Raw genomic sequence first — 19656 nt, 5'->3', positions numbered from 1 at the left:
TTAGCATGCTTGGAAATGGTTGCCACAGTAACTTTTCATTTATCTAAGAAAGAGAAAATATATCTGTGCTAATCAGAGCACTACAACATACAAATGTTAATGTCAGTTTCAATGACTTTTTACCTTGTGTCTCATTACATGTCTTCATAGCATGTTTGTGCTTTATCATGCTTGCCCCAAGTGGGACACAAGTCAAATGTTTACTGACTGATTGATGAAAGAGTAATCACACTGCAGTACTATCAACAAGAGAATATGGAGCAATATAAGCAACAAATAACACACAGAAGATGAACTAATCTCAACTGTGTTATAAACTGTGAATAAATTACACTCACAGGCCATAAGTAGTATGACTCAAGTTACATTTACAGTCTGGATGGAGTAAAACTAAAACCAGAAAACAGACCAACATTTTCAAGGATCTGAAAAGAGGAAAGGGGTGGATACAAAGGGTCTAGTGCTTTTGGGGATGATATAATTTTCTTAGTCTTTTTTATAGTAGTGGCTCGGAGACTGTATGTATGTGTAATTTTAGTGAATGCAAGTAATACTTGATAAATCGAATTATAGTAGTTTGAATGTAACTGGCTGCCATAATCTCATAGGGAGTGGTACTATTTGGAGGTGTGACTATGTTGGAGTGAATATGCCTTGTTGGAGGAAGTGTGTCACTGTGGGGGCAGGCTTTGAGGTTTCCTATGCTCAGGATACTGCCCAGTATCTCAGTTGACTTCCTGTTCCCTGCAAGATGTAGGACTCTCAGCTACTTCTGCAGCACCATGTCTGGCTGCATGTCACCATGCTGTATGCCAAGATGATAAAGGACTGAACCTCTGAAACTGTAAGTGAGCCCCTAAATTAAATGTCTTCCTCATAAGAGTTGCTGTGTTGTTGCGCTGTAATGGCGCACGTCTTTAATCCCAGCACGTGGGAGGCAGAGACAGTCAGATCTCTGAATTCAAGACCAGCCTGGTTTACAGAGTGAGTTTCAGGAAAGCCGGGGCTACATAGAGAAACCCTGTCTTGAAAAACAAACAAACAAACAAAAAAAGAGTTGCTGTGGTCATAGTGCTTCTTTACAGCAACAGAAACACTAAAGACACTAAACAAAGTTGTTCACTGAATATCAGTCATATCACTACATGGAAAATAAGATTAATCAAAAAATATTTAAGAACTTTTGAAAATAAATCCTTCCCCCATTTTAAGACTACAACATCCTATAAAGATTTCCTTCTGTTACCAATCTTAGAAAGTAAGAATGTCAGCACACAGTCAGTATGCTATTCTCTTTTTCAGAGTTTGCTTTGGTTTACATCCTCTTTCTCAAACTTTATGCAGAATTCAGCTACATCATTTTGTCTAAAATTCATCTTTCTTATGTAAGACTGAAATTCCACTTTGGGATATTATAATAAATGTAGCTATGGTAACAATGACTATTAGTAAGCAAGACAGGAATAATAAAAGTCATGAATTTGCTTGAATGAAGGTAACAGGTGTAATATCCCTTACATGAAAAATTAATCTTTTAAAATATCAATAAATATTCAGTATTTTGGCTCTTAGTTTTCTTTGATGAAAAATGTTGAGCTCCATGAAAGCAAGAATGTTGCCCATGGCTTGATCCTCAGAATAGTCTGGAGAAACACTTGTGACGTGACAACCTACCATGAGCTCGATGTCACTGCCAATTATATACAGTTGATCTTCCATTGAAAGCTTCCTGTTCAGATGGGCCAGAACATATGTGATTCCAGGTAAGCGCACAGCGGGACTGGTGAGCAGACTGCCCCATAGGGCACTGTAGAATGCCGACTGCTCTACCGCAGCAGCAACCTTTTCTAGCAGTGTGTTTGTTCTGGGGTACACAACAGAAGGGTGTAAGAATGAAACATTCAGTGTCAGATAAAAGAAATCATTATTCTCTTCCAAAACAAATGACAGCATCCATAGCACAGTCATGTGCTCCACTCTGGAAACAAGTGAGCCAGTCTGGAAGAACACACTTTGTAAGTCAGAGGGGGGGTGCAAGTCATGATTCCACTGTGCATTAGCTGGATAAATCTAATCATTTCAATTCAGTCTCCATCTGTAAGATGCAGAGAAGAGCACTGCAGCACCTGTCTACTTCAACAAGTTATTAAGTTACTATAAACAATAAAGCCACATATATAAAATAAGTTAATCAATCTTGGCATACTTATGCTATCTTCCTACAAAACCTAAAAAGACACTTCCTAATGCCTCTTTCTTTTTGCAAATACAATATATAGTTCACAATAATAAAAGTGAATTAGACCTATGACAAAAATTAAACTAGGGACATTAGTAACTGACTTGCGTTTTTAATTATTTTATTTGTGTTTTAATTTTACATATCAGCCATGGGTACCCCTGTCCTCCCTGCTTCCTCCCCCGCCTTCCCCCCAGCCCCTCCTCTCCATTCCCATCTCCACCAGGGCAAAGATTCCCCTGGGGATTCAGCTCAACCTGGTAGATTCAGTACAGGCAGGTCCAGTCCCCCTCCTTCCAGGCTGAGCAAAGTGTCCCCATGTTCCAAACAGCCAGCTCATGCACTAAGGACAGGTCCAGGTCCCACTGCCTGGGTGCCTCCTAAACAGTTCAAGCTATTCAATTGGCTCACTTATCCAGAGGGCCTGATCCAACTGGGGGTCCACAGCTTTTGGTTCATAATTCATGTACTTCCATTAGTTTGGCTATTTGTCCCTGTGCTTTTTCCAATCTTGGTCTCAACAATTCACACTCTTACAGTCCCTCCTCTTTCTCGACAATTGGACTCCTGGAGCTCCTCCTGGGGCCTGGTTGAGGATCTTTGTATCCACTTCCATCAGTTACTGGATGAGAGTTCTAGCATGACAGAGTGTTTGGCCATCTGATCACCAGACTAGGTCAGTTCGGGCTTTCTCTTGACCATTGCCAGCAGTCTACAGTGGAGGTATCATTGTGGATTTCTGGGGACCTCTCTAGCATTTGCTTTTTCCTGTTCTCATGTGGTCTTCATTTATCATGGTCTGTTATTCCTTGTTCTTCCTTTCTGTTCTTGATCCGGCTGGGATCTCCTGCTCCCCTAAGCTCTCTTTCCCTCGAACCTTGCCCTTCATTACCCCCACTCTCGTCCAGGTTGTTCATGTAGATCTCATCCATTTCTCTATCATTGGGCGATCCCTGTGTCTTTCTTAGGGTCCTCCCAAGGAATGCTCAATCATACCACAAGGGCATTTGCTCAGCTATGTTCATATTAGCATTGTTTGTAATAGCTAGAACCTGGAAACAACCTAGATGCCCTTCAACTGAAGAATGGATAAAGAAAATAGGGTACATATACACAATGGAGTACTACTCAGCAGAGAAAAACAATGACATCATGAGGTTTGCAGGCAAATGGATGGATCTAGAAAAAATCATCCTGAGTGAGGTAACCCAGACTCAGAAAGACAAACATGGTATGTACTCACTCATAGGAGGATACTAGATATAAAACAAAGATGACTAGACTGCTACTCACAACTCCAGGGAGGCTACCTAGTAACTGACTTGCTTTAAACAAAATAATTCAATATATAGAAGTCTATTACATTATAGTAGAGTCAGATGACTCTGGTTGGTGATTTAATAGTAACATTAATCTCTGGCTTCAATGGATCTATACATTAAAATAACACACATTTATAAACCCTTTTATAGTACTCATGTGGAATACTTAGCAAAACATAAATCATAGGACACTATAATCAGAAAGATTAATTTCTTTTTTAAATTTTAATTTAGTAGAATTAAATGGCACAGATTCTGTACTTCCCTTAAGAGAATAATTTAAAACTTACTTCTAAACTAAATGAACTACTTTTATATTATACTTCTAGTTCTATGACATGGGTCATAGAACTAGAGAAGAAATACATAACGTATAGAAAAGAAAAGCAGACTTCCATCCTGGAAGCCACATGAAGATAGGAGAGAGCCAACTACACAATTGTCCCCAACCTGCATATGCACCAGGCACAGAGACATATGATGACAATAATGACAGTAAGAAAATCTTGAAAAGCAAATGAAACTGTTCAGTTTTGACCACATTTTCTTTTCTTTTCAATGTAGCCTAGAAAGATAATCCAGTATTTTCAGGATTAGATTCTTATGGTATTGCTGAAATACACTAGAGCAGTCAGTGTACTTGATTAAATTATTTAAGTTTCGACCATGACATCTATTCATAACCTAAACTTTTTGCCCCTAAACTCAGTTTCTTTCTTTCTCACCTTTTCTAGTAACGACACAAGGGCATCATGCACTGTCTGTAGCTATTAGCTCTTAAAAACAATAGGCTCGCTGGCTGGTGGTGGCATAGCGCACAGCACACACCTTTAATCCCAGCACTCAGAGGCAGACAAGGGGGATCTCTGAGTTTGAGGCCAGCATGGTCTACAGAGTGGCCTCCAGGACAACTAAGGCCACACAGAGAAACACTGTCTCAAAAAACCAAAAACCAACCAACCAGACAAAAACAAAACAAAGAAAACAAACCAAAAAACAATAAGCTCCAAAATAGAACAGCTCCTTTTCTTTAAGGTAAGTATGGAGAATCACGGCAACAGCCAGTGAGAAGCAGTGCACTGGTGACAAGCTATTTTCCCCCATAGGTGGTTTAAACAAGGCTGGCACAGGGCCCCACTTCATACTCTTCATTATTTGTTAATCTACTTCTGGTATCATTATTTTAAATTATAGGTCATAATTTGAGTGACTTACAAAGCACTGGACTGGTTTTATTACTACAGTAACGCAGAGACAGGTATTATGACTCATTTACAGATGAGGAAATGGAACACAATTAGAAAATATTAAAAAGTGTTCCTAAGCTCAAATGAGATACTTTATAACAATTTTTATTGCTACTGAAATCTTATTTTATATGTATGACTATTTCACCCAAATGTGTATCTGTGTACCATTATGCCCTGCCTGTAGAAGCTAGAAAATGATGCCAAATCTCCTTAAACAAGTTTCAGATGAATGTGAACCTCCAAGTGGGTGCTGGAACTTGAACCTAGGTCCTCTGGAAGAGCAGCAAGTGCTCTTTAACCCTGAGTCATCTCTCTAGCTCCAATAATTTTTTTCTTAATTTTTGTTTTTTATGTGTGTGTGCTTTGCCTACATGTATGCACACTATATGAATGCTTGGTACCCAGGGAGTCCAGAAAGCATCAGAGTCTATAGAACGGGAGTTATAGATAGTTTCCTGCTAGGAATCCAACCTAAACCCTCTGAAAGAGTAGCCAGTGCTCTCAACTGCTGAGCCATCTCTCCAGGCCCATGCTATTGAAATCTTAATGTGTTATGTTGATGCATCAAGAAAAATTAATTTTGTGATGCTAAAACACAGCTAAGGAGGGTTGCTGACTAATCCATGATTTGTAGTACCAAGGTGGACCAAATATAGTGTTACCTCTCATAATACTCTGATCCTTCTTCTAAGCCAGGAAGAATACCAGTCAGCAATCCCTGGAGGCCAGGCTTCAGAGTTTTTCCCAAAGGCAGGTAATAGATCTCATACAAGCTGAGCAGTGCTGGTTTCACAGACATAGCAGCATTGGCAAGTAGAGGAAACAACCCAGAACTGTCAAAAAATGGAAGATTAAAATGCACCAACATTAATTCGTATGCAATTACATTATATCTTTTATTTTTGATGAAACATGTTACAGGAAATAATTAGAATAGTCTATTAATGAATTCTACATCGATTAAACTAAACAAGTTCTCTCACTTGAGTTTCATATACATATAAGCCTTGCAGCTTTCTACCTGTTTCAGTCTTTATCTTCTACATTCCCAAACAAGTATTCTCATTTTTCCAGAACCTTGCCCTTTCTCCTCTGCAACTAGCATTTTAAAATATGACATCTTTGTTATTGGCTGGCCAAAAGTCTAGGAGTGATGTTTCCCCCACTATAAAAAATGTCTTCTCCAAGCACCAGTACTTGGTGGTGCACACCTTTAATCCCAGCACTCAGGAGGCAGAGGCAGAGGCAGGTGGATCTCTGTGAGTTCAAGGCTAGCCTGCTCTACAGAGTGAGTTCCAGGACAGACAGTAATGAGATTCTGTCTAAAAAAAAAAAAAACAAAACAAAAAAAATTCTCCTCTAACCATTAACTACTACTGGCCATGTTCTCTTCATGTTTCTCTTCTAGATAATCCCTGAGTAAACTCTTCCTATATCATCTGTGTAAATACCTAGCAGAGATTGTCATATTTTCATCACCTTGTCTTTTTTCTTTCCTTTCCCTCTCTTCCCTCCTCTGCGCCCCCCCACCCCGCCCCATCTCACTCCCTATTCCCTCCTCTGAAAAGGTAAGGCCTCCCATGGGGAGTCAGCAAAGCCTGGTATGTAGTGGATAGCCATCCCAGCATTGGCCTGGAAGTTCCAACCCCCATTGAGGTTTTGGTAATGGTCACGCCCACAAGGCAGGGCGGAGGAGGAAGCGGAAGACCAAGGATCAGGAAGATGTCTCGCACTTGGTTCCCGGACTCTGGACGCTGGAGGTAGACCTAGCAGAGTTCTCCAGAGAACACCGCCGGACTGCGCTATACCTTTGCCAGACCCTGCAACCTACCCCTTCATTTGTAAGTTAGCCCACAAAATAAACCTCCCTTTTAACTATGTGGAGTGGCCTTAATAATTTCACCAATACTGGTACATTTAGTTGAGGCAGGTCCAAGCGCCTCCCCCTGCATCAAGGCCCACCATAAGTAATGGGCTCCAAAAAGCCAGCTCATTCACCAGGGAAGGATCCTGATCCTACCGCCAGGGGGCCCCTTAAGCAGACCAAGCTACACAACTGTCATGCTTATGCAGAGGGCCTAGTCCAGTCCCATGGAGGCTCCACAGCTGTTGGTCTAAAGTTTTCTAACTTGGTTTGGCTGTCTGTAGGTTCCCCCATCATGACCTTGATGCCCCTTGCTCATAGAATCCCTCTCTTTGACTGGACTCCTGGAGCTTGGCCTGGTACTTGGCTGTGGATCTCTGCATCTGCTTCTATCAGTTACTGAATGAAGGCTCTATGATGACAGTTAGGGTATTCGCCAATCTGATTACCAGGATAATCCAGATCAGGCACCCTCTCCACTATTGCTAATAGTCTAAGTTGGGGTCATCCTTATGGATTCCTGGGAACTTCCCTAGCACCAGGTTTCTTCTTATCCCTATGATGTCTCCCTCTATCATGGTTATCTCTTTCCTTGCTCTCCCACTCTGTTCCTGTTCCAGCTTGACCATCCCATTCCCTTATGCTCTTATGCTCTCATCCCCCACCCCCTACCTTTTATTCCCCCCACACACTTGCAGTTTACTCATTGAGATCTCTTCTATTTCTCCTTCCCAGGGAGATCTATGCGTCCCTTGTTAGCTAGCTTCTCTGGAGCTGTGGGTGGTATCTGGATATCCTTTGTTTTACATCCACTATCTACTTATGAGTGAGTACGTAACATGATTGTCTTTCTGAGTCTGGGTCACCTCACTCAGGATGATATTTTCTAGTTCTATCTATTTGCCTGCAAATTTCATTATGTCATTGTTTTATACTGCTGAGTAATACTCCATTGTGTATATGTACCACATTTTCTTTATCCATTCTTTGATTGCGGGCATCTAGGTTGTTTCCAGGTTCTAGCTATTACAAACAATGCTGATATGAACATAGTTGAACATGTGTCCTTGTGGTATGATTGAGCATTCCTTGGGTATATGCCCAAGAGTGGTATAGCTGGGTCTTGAGGGAGATTGATTCTCTGAGAAACCGCCATACTTATTTCCAAAGTGACTGTACAACTGCACTCCCACCAACAGTGGAGGAGTGTTTCTCTTGCTCCACATCCTCTCCAACATAAGCTGTCATCAGTGTTTTTGATCTTAGCTATTCTTACAGGTGTAAGATGGTATCTCATAGTCGTTTTGATTTGCATTTTCCTGATGACTAAGGACGTTGAGCAATTCCTTAAATGTCTGTTGACTATTTGAGATTTTTCTGTTGAGAATTCTCTGTTTAGCTCTGTAGCTCATTTTTTAATTGGGTTGATCAGTATTTTGATGTCTAGTTTCTTAAATTCTTTATATATTTTGGAGATCAACCCTCTATCAGATGTGGGGTTGGTGAAAATCTGTAGTGGGTAGCTGTTCCAGCTTTGACCTTGAAACACTGCCCCTAGAGTGACAGCAGGTAACAGCCACACCTGCCTATGACCTGTCCCTGGGGGATGGCTGAGAGGGAGCTCCTTAAGACTAGAGGTGTGCATGTGTTTGGTCCTTCTGGATACCTCATGGTCCTGGAAGTTGGATGGGACACAAAGCCAGAGTTCTCCACTGGATGGTACCTCAACTCTCCCAGATCCTGTAACCAACCCCTATCAGCTGTAAGTTATCCCAGAAATAAACCTCTTTTGATTACCGGATAAATTATGTGGAATTGCCTTGTTAATTACAGTAATAAAGATCTTTTCCCATTCTGTATGCTGTCATTTTGTCTTATTTACTGTGTCCTTTGCCTTACAGAAGCTTCTCAATTTCGAGAGGTCCCATTTAATTTATTATATTAATTGTTGCTCTCAGTGTCTCTGCTACTGGTGTTATATTTAGGAAGTGGTCTCCTACGCCAGTGTGCTCAAGGTTACTTCCTACTTTCTCTTCTGTCAGGTTCAGTGTAAATGGATTTATGTTGAGGTCTTTGACCCACTTGGACTTGAGTTTTGTGCAGGGTGATAGATATCGATCTATTTACATTCTTCTACATGTTGACATCCAGTTATGCCAGCACCATTTGTTGAAGATGCTTTCTTTTTTCCATTGTATAGTTTTGGCTTCTTTGTCAAAAATCAGGTGTTCATAAATGTGGAGATCAATTGTCAGGGTCTTCAATTTTGATTCCATTGGTCCACTTGTTGATTTTTATGGTAATACAAATCTGTATAGTAGAGCTTGGGGTCAGGGATTGTCATCACCTTATCTTAACAAGTAGAATTCAAAACTGTCCTGAAGCGACTACTTTCAGTAAAAACCACTCATAGATTTCCTGTTGCCAACACAGTTTTGAACAGTTTTAAGATCTGGCTACTGCATATGCTGTACAATCCATGTGCACTCACCTTCTTGATTTTTGCACTGCCAACCCAGCCATTCTAAAGTGTTTCCTGCTGGTTCCTTTGAGAACCTTCCATGCTTTCTATAGGGTCCCAGCCTTTGTCATCACAAAGACACATCCCTACTCTCTTACTTATATCCTTATATACACTGGAGGATCCTTAAATATTTAGCTCTCAGTTTATGTCAGTTCCTCAATGAAACTTATCTGCTAATTAGACTAGGATAGGACCCTTATTTGATTTTCATAACTTATTGGAGTATTTATTACTAGATCTGAACTATTTGTGAGTATCAAGAAAAATAGATCAGAACTGCCAGTATCTCTGTATTTAAGTCCCTTGCATCATGCTCTGCACTCAAGTAATGCTTTGAAGATAAATAAAGACTCTCAGTCACTCCTAGTTTTACATGGGAAGTAGAAGTCATATTCAACTAACCAGTTTTCTGACTGCAATTTTAGGAACAGTGTAACCTGAAGATACAGTCATACTCTGTCTTTGTGCAACTGCCTTCTATGTGCCTGGGGTTGTATCCTGCCTTTTTTATGGGCTAGCCTCACTGACAACTCTATCTCCTCAATTTCTGTCTTTCTCTGTGGTGGCTTGTGTTCCACGAAATATTGTGCACACTAATAAACTTATCTGGGGTCAGAGAACAGAACAGCCACAATATTAAACATAGAGGATAGGCAGTGGTAGCACACGCCTTTAATCCTAGTATTCCAGAGGGAGAGATCTACCTGGACATCTGTGTGTTCAAGGATACAGCCAGGCATGGTGACTCACGCCTTTAATCCCAGAAAGTGATGTCAGAAAGCAGAAAGGTATATAATGTGTGAAGACCAGAAACTAGAAGCTTTTAGCTGGTTAAGCTTTTAGGCTTTGAGCAGCACAGTTCAGCTGAGATCCATTTTGCATAAGAACTCAGAGGCTTCCAGTCTGAAGAAACAGGATCAGCTGAGGAACGGGTGAGGTGAGGTGGCTGTGGCTTCTCTGATCTTCCAGCATTCACCCCAATACCTGGCCTCAGGTTCGATTTTATTAATAAGAACTTTTTAAGATTCATGCTACATTTCTCTGCTGACATCTTTACTTCTAACCCAAGGTACTCAAATACTTTGCCATGACTCTAAGAAAAATAAACAGATTCCAACAACCAAACTTCAAAATCCCAACTTTAACCAGCTCCTAGCTTGAAGTTATGATTCTGTATCCATGTTTAAAAGGATGGAGTGAACATACTTGATTATCATGTTTAACCAAATATGTGTGTGGACATCTTCCTTCCTTCCTTCCTTCCTTCCTTCCTTCCTTCCTTCCTTCCTTCCTTCCTTCCTCCCCACCCACCCACACACACACATATGACTTCCATTTTCTATTTTACCATCTCCCAATACTCTCCAACTGTGATCCTTCTCCATGTGATAGGATGTAAATATTGTGATATATAAACTATGGCTATTGTTTATAGCTCATAGTTTTCACTTTCACAGGCCTTATTACTTATTAAATAACTACAGCAAAAGAGTACCTTTTTTAAAAAACAGAAAATAAAATAGAAAAAATGTGGCCTTCCTTCCCTAGTGTAAAGCAATGAAGATGAAAGACAGTCTTGTTTTGTTATGGTATTTTAGGATTCAGAAATCAGTTTCTCTTTTTTTTATCCCAAAGTTAGACGTAAAAACTAGACTTTCTTTTTTCAAAGGTAGATCACAGAAATGAAGGTGGTCAGACAGACCATGCTGGCTTCCCTATTCAGTGTGTCAGCAGTTAGCACTAGAGCACACTATTTTTTGTCTAATCATTTTTCTATAGGATTGTTCATGCTTTAATCTTGCCTATGTAATTAAGTATTTATACAAACCTCAAAGGATAGAGGGTTCATAGTTTCTGGACAGTGACTATGTAGAGGCATGCAGGAAGGTAATCAGAAACTCATCCACCCTCTGGGAGACTGTGTTCCTTAGCTCTGAATAGGGAAGGGAAACTCCTGTGCTAAGGACCTTCATTTTGCTGTGTATCTCTGTCCTTTAAAATACCTTTCATGACAGTCAATGAATATGTTTCTCTGAAGTCTATGAGTTACTCTAGCAAATTAATTAAGCCTAAAGAGGGAGCTTTATAGATGACAATTTGCAGATAGTTGGTTATAAGTTCTGGAGGCCTGGACTTGTTCCTGGTGTTAGAATAGGAAGCAGTCTCACAGGGTCCTCAACCTATGAGATCTAGGAAGACAGTATAAGAACCAAGCTGGACTAGAGGATGCCCAGTTGAAGTCCTCTGAAGAGCTTCTTTGCTTGCCAAAGGAGAAGAATCCTCACATAATTAAGGATCACACAGATGATCTATGTTGTGAATTAGACAATCTTAGTTTGGGTTTGTTTTTTTTTTAACCTGGTACATAAAATCTTAGAAGCCATATGACATCATTTGTTTAATGTATTTTAAAAGGATCATTCTAATTCGGTGTAAAGAACAGAGTATAAGAAACTAAGGACAGAGGCTGTGTCAGTATTAGGCCAGTGACAAAGCCCAGAATAAAGATGATGCTCACTTGGACTGGCAACTGCCAGTGAGGTAGACAGATGCATTGAAAACACTTCAGAGTAATATGCACTTTGTTCTAAGTACTTTCTGCACATTAATTCTCAATTATACTAACAACTCTATGAGACTAGAGGTATCATTTCCATTTTTGTACATGAAGGCACAAAGAGGTTAAAAAAAAAAAGCATAGACTTAGTTTGACACTCACTCTTAACCATTCTGAGCCAGAACTTCCAGGGCGAGTGCACAGAAGGTAGGATATGGGCAGGGTTAACAAGCAGTGCAGCTCACATTTTGCATTTATGCAAAGGGAATGATGATGACACTATGTACAGACCTTCAGTACAATGCAGGAGGGGCAAGTGAAGGAAGGCTAGATTTATTTTTAAACAGGTAATTGTTTAAAAGGCTTTTAAAGATACACACACAGGTGATGATGAAGCCTGGAGTTTAAAGCTAGGGCCAGCACTTGAGACATCAATTTGGGGTCACTACATAACAAACCACGGTTATCGGGCATGGGAGGAAGTAGGAACACAAAGCAGCGGATAAGCAGCAAGAAAGGTCCAGAGGACTGTGTGATGAGAGACATGTGAATCTACTTCATTAGCGTATAGATCTTACATCATCTCGTTAGACACTTCAAATACATATGCTAAGATAAAGATGATAAGCATGGATGTGGATATGCTTGCTCAACAAGCAAATACAAAGTGAGAACGTAAGAAGGCCTGTTTGAACCAAGGAAGCCCTAAGAAATGGCAGATATTGGATTAGGGTGGAAGAGGAAAGAAAAAAGAAAAGAAAACGCCATTTCATAGAAACCAAAGGAAAAGATGGTAAAAGGATGGTTAATAATGTTAAAGCTATTGAGAAATTAAGGTATTTTGTTTTCCCCAGGCTAGCTTCCAACCTTAAATAGAATACCCTATTAGTGTCAACAATTTTGAATGACAACTTTTATGAATAATATCTAAGAATAAAAAACAACTTGAAAATTTTTTATTTTTTCGAAATCACTCAATTCAAATATTTAACCTTTATATAAAAAACAATTTTTCAAAATTTCAATTTTATTGTAGAAAGGTTAAATAGTTTAGCCATGTGTACATACATTTATTTGGAGATACGGTCTTACTATGTAGACTTGGCTGGTCTGGAACTTGCTATGTAGACCAGAATGGCCTTAAACTCATAGAGATCTGCCTGGCTCTGCCTCCCAAGTTCTGAGACTAAAAGCATGTACCACTACACTTGGCTAGAAATATACTTTTATATTGCACATAATTAATAAAATACTCTTACCTATATAAAAAAAGATCTTTGGCAAGTCGTTTAGGTCCAATTATTTTGAAGATGATTTCATATGTTTCAAGTGCTTTCCGATGAACTCCACCTGGCAATGCTGGATGCAGACATTGAGCTAGGCGTTTGCCTATAGTCAGTTTTTTGGGTACTACTTGGTACTTGGCATTATTTTGTAAAACCTTGAATAAAATAATTTTAGAGCAAATGAGAAAAATGTCTTTTTATTTCTATATTCTTATAAAAACTATCACAGAAAATTTTTGAAAGTTATATTTATCAGTACACATTTGGAGTTAAAATTAGACAAAATTAAAAAGAATTACATTGTTAAAACACACCAATGGTAAGTTAACATTTCTGTTAAGGTATCTTATGTTATTTTTAATGAAAGAACATTTTGTACAAAATGTAAAGAATAAAGGCACACATTTTTTTGCAGATATTCCCTATCTGTCATGAGACAGAAAATCATGGTTGCCTATCCCTACCTTCCTGCCCCACCCTGGGGTGGGGGGAGAAGGTATTGGAAAGAAAGAAACTGACTGTTAAAGGCAATATAGTAGAAAAGTCAGCACTACAGTTGGCAGTCATTAACTTTACACTGAGATATGTTTTGACACATAAACAAATCAATCTCTCTCTCTCTCTCTCTCTCTCTCTCTCTCTCTCTCTCTCTCTCTGTGTGTGTGTGTGTGTGTGTGTGTGAAGGTATGCCTATAAAAATCCTTGGGTTGTCCCACCATGTTTTACCTTAGTTGCACTTATAATCTTAGTATCTTACTTTTTTTTTATTTAGATAGGGTATTTTCAGAAATGCTGATTAATGAATAAGAAGCTAATTATGTTCTTAGTCTACACACTCATAATTCAATGAATTACTTTTAAAAATAGTTCCCAAGCAGCCTTCAAAATGGAACTTGGAGCAGTTTTTCAACAAAGAACCTAACTTCCTGTAAGCGAAGTCATACTTTGGAATAATTTCTATGAATGTTACAATGTGCAACACAGAAGCTTGTATGTCCCCATTATAATATAAACCCTTAGCACATTGAAAATGAAAGCTTCTTTTCTTATACTATCTGGATGAAGATAGAATAAAACATCTTGCAATCTATTGTCCTTGCTATGCATATTAAGATTTTTTTTCTAATAACTGCACGTGAAGCTGTTTGATGTTAAAATTGTTATTGTAAAATTCTTTTCCTATCCAGCCTTTCAATATTTAGAAACATCCCCAATCACTAACAACAATAATCATATAAAATTATGTGTGTGAAGTAAGAAAAGTTTGACTGAAATTACTAAACAAAACTGGGTCAAAACAGAAAGCTGTGCATTGATCAGTGGCCCTTCTACAGTGGCTTGCCTAAAACCAGACCTATGGAAGAAGGCTCATTCCAAGTCAAGTTCCATGAAGTAAAATGCCATTTATACAGCTCAAGTTTGGTTACACTATATATTCTTTACTTCAAGATTTAGATAAATCTTGTGTAAAAAGGTATAAACAGATTTCTGATGTTTACTGCTTTTACTAAATAGATGAAACAAGCCTACCTTGTTGAGTTTTCCAAGTGCTGATATCAAATCTGCCCATTCACTGGAGTATTCAAAGTTCTTCAGTGCTTTGTCAATTGCAGCTACATAGTTTCTGTACTTGGAGTCACTCAGTAACTCCAGCTCTTCTGTGTTCATCCTCCCACTGGGTCCCACTAGAGACCAGTTCCAAACTCATGCAAAATCATTCCCTATAGGAGATTCCAGGGGAACCAAGGTTACAAAGTAAAGTATAAAGGTGTGTTCACAGAGTCTCATTATAAAACAAATGACTAATTTTACAGTTTCTTTAACAGAAGCACTCAAAATTCTAGTCAGCTAGTGTACAAGGTGATAAATAATATTCAAAGTGGGAAAACTGGGATCATTTAGGAATAGAAGAAGAAAACTTCTGATTATTTCATGTTATCTCTGCCACATTTGTTGAAATATTTCTGATATACATCCTCTTCTATTTTGATAGCACAATCTAGTAAAATTGACCATACTGGGTACATCAAGGATATGGGAGAGAGAAAAAGCAAAACCAAAACCAAAGGAGAAAATTCTCTATTTTGAAGATACATTGTATTAACTAATAAATAGGCATCTAGAATGAAGGACCATCAGCTATTTGCCATCAAACCGACTTTGGGTATAAAGGACAAGGACATATAGTAGTTTAAATGCAGCACAAATTCCTTGTTATTCTTTTATGAGTAACTATGTATAGTCCTCCAGTCCCTCAGTTTAGGCTCAATTGTAGTGAAAACAATAAGGCAGAAGAGATAATGGCAGAAGCCAATAGGTCACAAAAGCATTGCAGCTTTTTTTTTTTCCCCCCAAGGAAGGGTTTCTCTGTAGTTTTGGTCCCTGTCCTGGATCTCACTCTGTAGACCAGGCTGGCCTTGAACTCACAGAGATCCACCTGCCTCTGCCTCCCCAGTGCTGGGACTAAAGGCATGCGCCATCGCCGCCGGCTGCAGCTATCTGGAGTTGAATCTAGAATGAAGAACTGAGGCTTTGTGTCACAGCAATAATAGTGAGTCATTTTGAATAGATCCTCTATCATCAGCTAAGTCTAGATTTGAGTGCGTACCTAAATGACACTTAGGATAACACTCTATAAGAGATTCCCAAATCAGTAATACACATAGCTAAGACTCTCAAATTCATTCAGACATGAGCAAGAGAACATTTTCTCCTATTGGTGAATGGGTTTGAGGGTTATTTTTTTATAATTGATAACAAGAATTTAACTGAGGTGAATATGAGTTCTCTTCCATGTTTTACATTTTTCCTTTAACTTCTCTCCGCATCTTTCCCTACCAGCTGGATTCCTGCCTCTAGGAAGTTCTAAGAATAGTCTCCAGGGGCTGCCAAAACAGTTTGATGAAGAATAATCTTTTCAATAATCTTCTTTTAAAGATAACACATACACACTCATGAAACTGAATTTTGAAGCAGGCTCTTTTAGACCTCCAGTCCCCAAATCATGACACAGAACTTATTAATTATGAAAGCTTTCATTGGCTTAGGCTTGTCATACTAGCTCTCAAACCTTAAATTAACCCATTTATTTTAATCTGCATTCTTACATGGCTTGTTACTTCATCTTTTGATACTGTTTACGCTGCTTTCTCGGAGTCTGGCTGGCAACCCTGCCTTTCTTCCTCTCTGAGTCCTCTCTGTCCTCAGAAGTCCCACCTAACCTCCTCCTGCCTAGCTAATGGCCATCCAGCTCTTTATTAATATAATCAAAGTGACACATCTTCATAAAGTGCAAAGGGATAGTCCACAATAGAATGACTCCTTCCTCAAACTTGTACAAAAATTAACTTAAAAAGATCACAGATTTAAATGTGACATGTAGAGTTACAGGAAAACACAGGAGTAAATCTGCATGACAAGAGGTAAGCAATCTTCTAGGAAATAATATGAAAAAGCAACCAAAGGAAAAAGTCCCACTCTATCAATATTTAAAATTTGTTGCAAGAGATACCATTCAAGAAAGTGATAAGAGAATGAAGAGAGCAGGAGAATCTTTATTTTCAGTTTATCTGAACATGTACTTGAACTGGTATATAAAAAACTCTCCCTCACTAAAAGAACACAAAGTCTTAAAATGGACAAAATATCTGAACAGACATATCCACAAAGAAAATATGCAGATGTATAATATAAAACTGTAATGAGACTCACTGAATTTCATATCCAAAGTGATGTGCTAGCTAAAGGAGAAATAAGTGAAATGTAATGCAAGCTGTTTATTGTCAATCTATGGTTTCCATACCCTCTCAGTACTGACAGAGCCCAGGCCTCCTTGTAACGTTCTAATACTGAGATGCATCATCCCCAGTCCTTTTTTAGTTTTATACTGAGACAGGGCCTTGCGATATTGCCCAGAATGGCCTCAAACTTGTGACCCTCTTGCTTCATTATGTCAAGCAGCAGGCATGTTCTATTTAATATTTTTAAAAACTTAATAATAAGCATACACAAACCAACATCCTTTAGACCAAAAATTAAAAATAAATAAATAAATAAATAAATAAATAAAAGACGATGACAAAGGAAAACAAAACCATAACTTTGGATAATAAAATCTCTAAAACCTGAAGGATATTCATGGAATGAGCACAACTAAAACATTTCAAGTTTTGTTTCCCAAGTATTAGCTTTCCTAAAGACATATGTACATAATATAATAAATTCTAGTAAGTAAATCTAACAATGTCCTATATTACCAGTAAAGTGAGTAAATAAAGCACATGAATAAGTTTTGCTGATAGGGACAATTTCTTTCTTTGGCAAGATTCCCAGCTCAAGTTGGAACACATTCATTTTGAAGATATACAATCAATATTCAGTGTATGTAGGAGGTTAACCTGAGAAGCAATTTAGTAGCAACTCCTACTCATGAAAATAGGGGTCATTTATCAATAAGCAGAGGGATAATATAATTTTTAAACAATAATACCTCAATAGACATGTTCTTCAGACAAAATTTAATGTGTTGTTAAATAAGCTAATAATTAATAACCAGCTAAATTTGTGGAGCTTGTAACTAGCACATTTGCCTCACTGTAAGGTTGAATCAGGTTAAAAAACAATCTAGGGTCTGGGGAGATGGCTCTGTTGGTAAAGTGCTTGCCTTGCAATAATGAGGACCTGAGATTCCCAGAACCCTTGCCCAAAAGCCAGGCAATGGGCTATAGCGATGGCTCAGTGAGGAAAGTGCTTGCTGTGGAAGTAACAAAAGAGTTTGGAGCCTCAGGATTTATGTAAAAAGTGGTCATGGTGGAGTGTGCCTCGGACCCCAGTACTGGGTAAGGGTGGTCACATGCTGGCCAGCCATTCTAGCTGAAACTTCAAGCTCTGGGTTCAAAGAGAGCCCCTGTTTCAAAAATATAAGAGGAGAGGCAACTGAGCAAGACATCTTGCTGTCAACCTGACCTCTACACACCCATACATATCCATACACCACTCACACACCAACACATAATTTTAAAATTTAAAAAGCCTGGTGTGACATTATATGTTTATAATTTCAGCACTGAGAAAGTGGAGACAGATGAATTCTTGGGGCTCACTGATCAGCTAGTCTTGACTAGTTGGCAGGTTCTAGGCTACTGAAGGTCTCTGTATCAACAACAAAACGAAACAAAAAATAAATAATACAATTTTTAAAAAGGACAGTGCTGAGAAATAATACCTTATCTGAAACAAAACCAAAACCAAAACCATTAGTAATCATTTTTAGTCCCAGACTCTGACTACTTTTAAAAAATTTTCAATTTTGGATTTATTTATTTATTGGGCTGTTTGTGGAGTCTATCTTTTCATATTAAAATAAATGTAAATAATTTACAGTTTTGCTTATAAAGTATCAACACAATATTATTTTCATAAGAATTTGCTTTTATAATTCTCATATAATTGCTTTTAGAATGAATGAAATATGTATCATGAACCATATGATGCTATGAATTTTTAAACCATATTTAATATATTCTAACATTTCTCAAATTCAACCATAAATATACACAAAGCAGCATGCTTTTGATAAAAATGTGGCATTTGAAACAGAGCCAGGACTCTGAATAACTAATAATATATTTATGAACTGATAGAGGAGAAGTTCATGGAATAAAGGTTGGAAGAATGAAAGGCTGGAAAGCTAGTGGCACAGCAGTTAAGAGCACTCTCTGCCCTTGCAGAGGACCTGAGTTTAGTTGCCAACACCCGTATCAGGCTACTCACAGCTGTCTCTAACTCCAGAAGATCTGACACGATCTGACCCACACTCATACCATATGGCTACTTCTACCTCTTCCAAAAATAACTCTTAAAAAATTCCAACCTTCCCATGAAACCATTAGGAAACAAATTACTTCATATAACTTGGTACTATGATCCATCACAATTCATGTTAAAATTCAATTCCTAATAGGAGATATTAAGAGGTGCAATCATTAGATCATTAAGTCATTGGGGCTATTTCTTCATTCATGAATTAATGCACAATTAATGAGTAAAATTATCAATAGGTTTCCTGGTTTATTCCAAGACTGAGTCTGTTATAAGAACCAGTTTGGCTGGCTTTCATGATTTCCTTAACCCATGTGAGTACAGCCTCAGGACAGAACCATGAGTTCCCACCAGCATGAAAGACCTCACCAGATATGATGCCTCAACCCTGGGCCTCCAAAGACCACCAGATTCATGCACTGAACAAAATTTTTAACTGCCGGGCAGTGGTGGCACACGCCTTTAATCCCAGCACTTGGGAGGCAGAGGCAGGCGGAGCTCTGTGAGTTCGAGGCCAGCCTGGTCTCCAAAGCAAGTTCCAGGAAAGGCACAAAGCTACACAGAGAAACCCTGTCTCGAAAAATCAAAAAATTCAAATTCAGTATACAGCATTCTGTTATAGCATCAGGCATGAAACCCTTGAAATAACAAAAAAAAAAAAAAAAAAAAAAAAAATCTGTTTTTTTTCTTAAACTGAAACAAGCAAATTATAATGGCATTTGAAATCTTTCAGGAGTCACTGAACAGTTTTCTGATTTGATCATTTGAAAATTTAGCTAGTTCTTTCAGACTGT

General features: G+C 38.5%; 1 protein-coding gene across 7 annotated transcripts in view; it reads right to left on the bottom strand.

Annotated features, from left to right (window-relative positions):
• The window catches only part of Dop1a (DOP1 leucine zipper like protein A), a 106457-nt gene that overhangs the window by 64352 nt on the left and 22449 nt on the right, over window positions 1-19656 (bottom strand). For 6 of the 7 annotated variants that reach the window (XM_036193039.1, XM_036193035.1, XM_036193038.1 and 3 more), the window contains exons 2-5: window positions 14573-14763; window positions 13016-13197; window positions 5474-5644; window positions 1675-1864 (exon numbers count right to left, since the gene is read on the bottom strand). In XM_036193039.1, the coding sequence (XP_036048932.1) occupies window positions 1675-1864; window positions 5474-5644; window positions 13016-13197; window positions 14573-14710 (681 nt within the window). In that variant the 5' untranslated portion in view covers window positions 14711-14763. Of the gene's footprint in view, window positions 1-1674; window positions 1865-5473; window positions 5645-13015; window positions 13198-14572; window positions 14764-16753; window positions 16783-19656 lie in introns of all 7 variants that reach the window. The other variant, XM_036193034.1, reaches the window with a different exon arrangement.

This window comes from Onychomys torridus, chromosome 7, assembly GCF_903995425.1.
Source record: "Onychomys torridus chromosome 7, mOncTor1.1, whole genome shotgun sequence".
In the NCBI taxonomy this organism is placed as follows: domain Eukaryota; kingdom Metazoa; phylum Chordata; class Mammalia; order Rodentia; family Cricetidae; genus Onychomys; species Onychomys torridus.
Note: the sequence above shows the minus strand (reverse complement) of the source record. Positions and strands in the feature narration are given on the sequence as shown.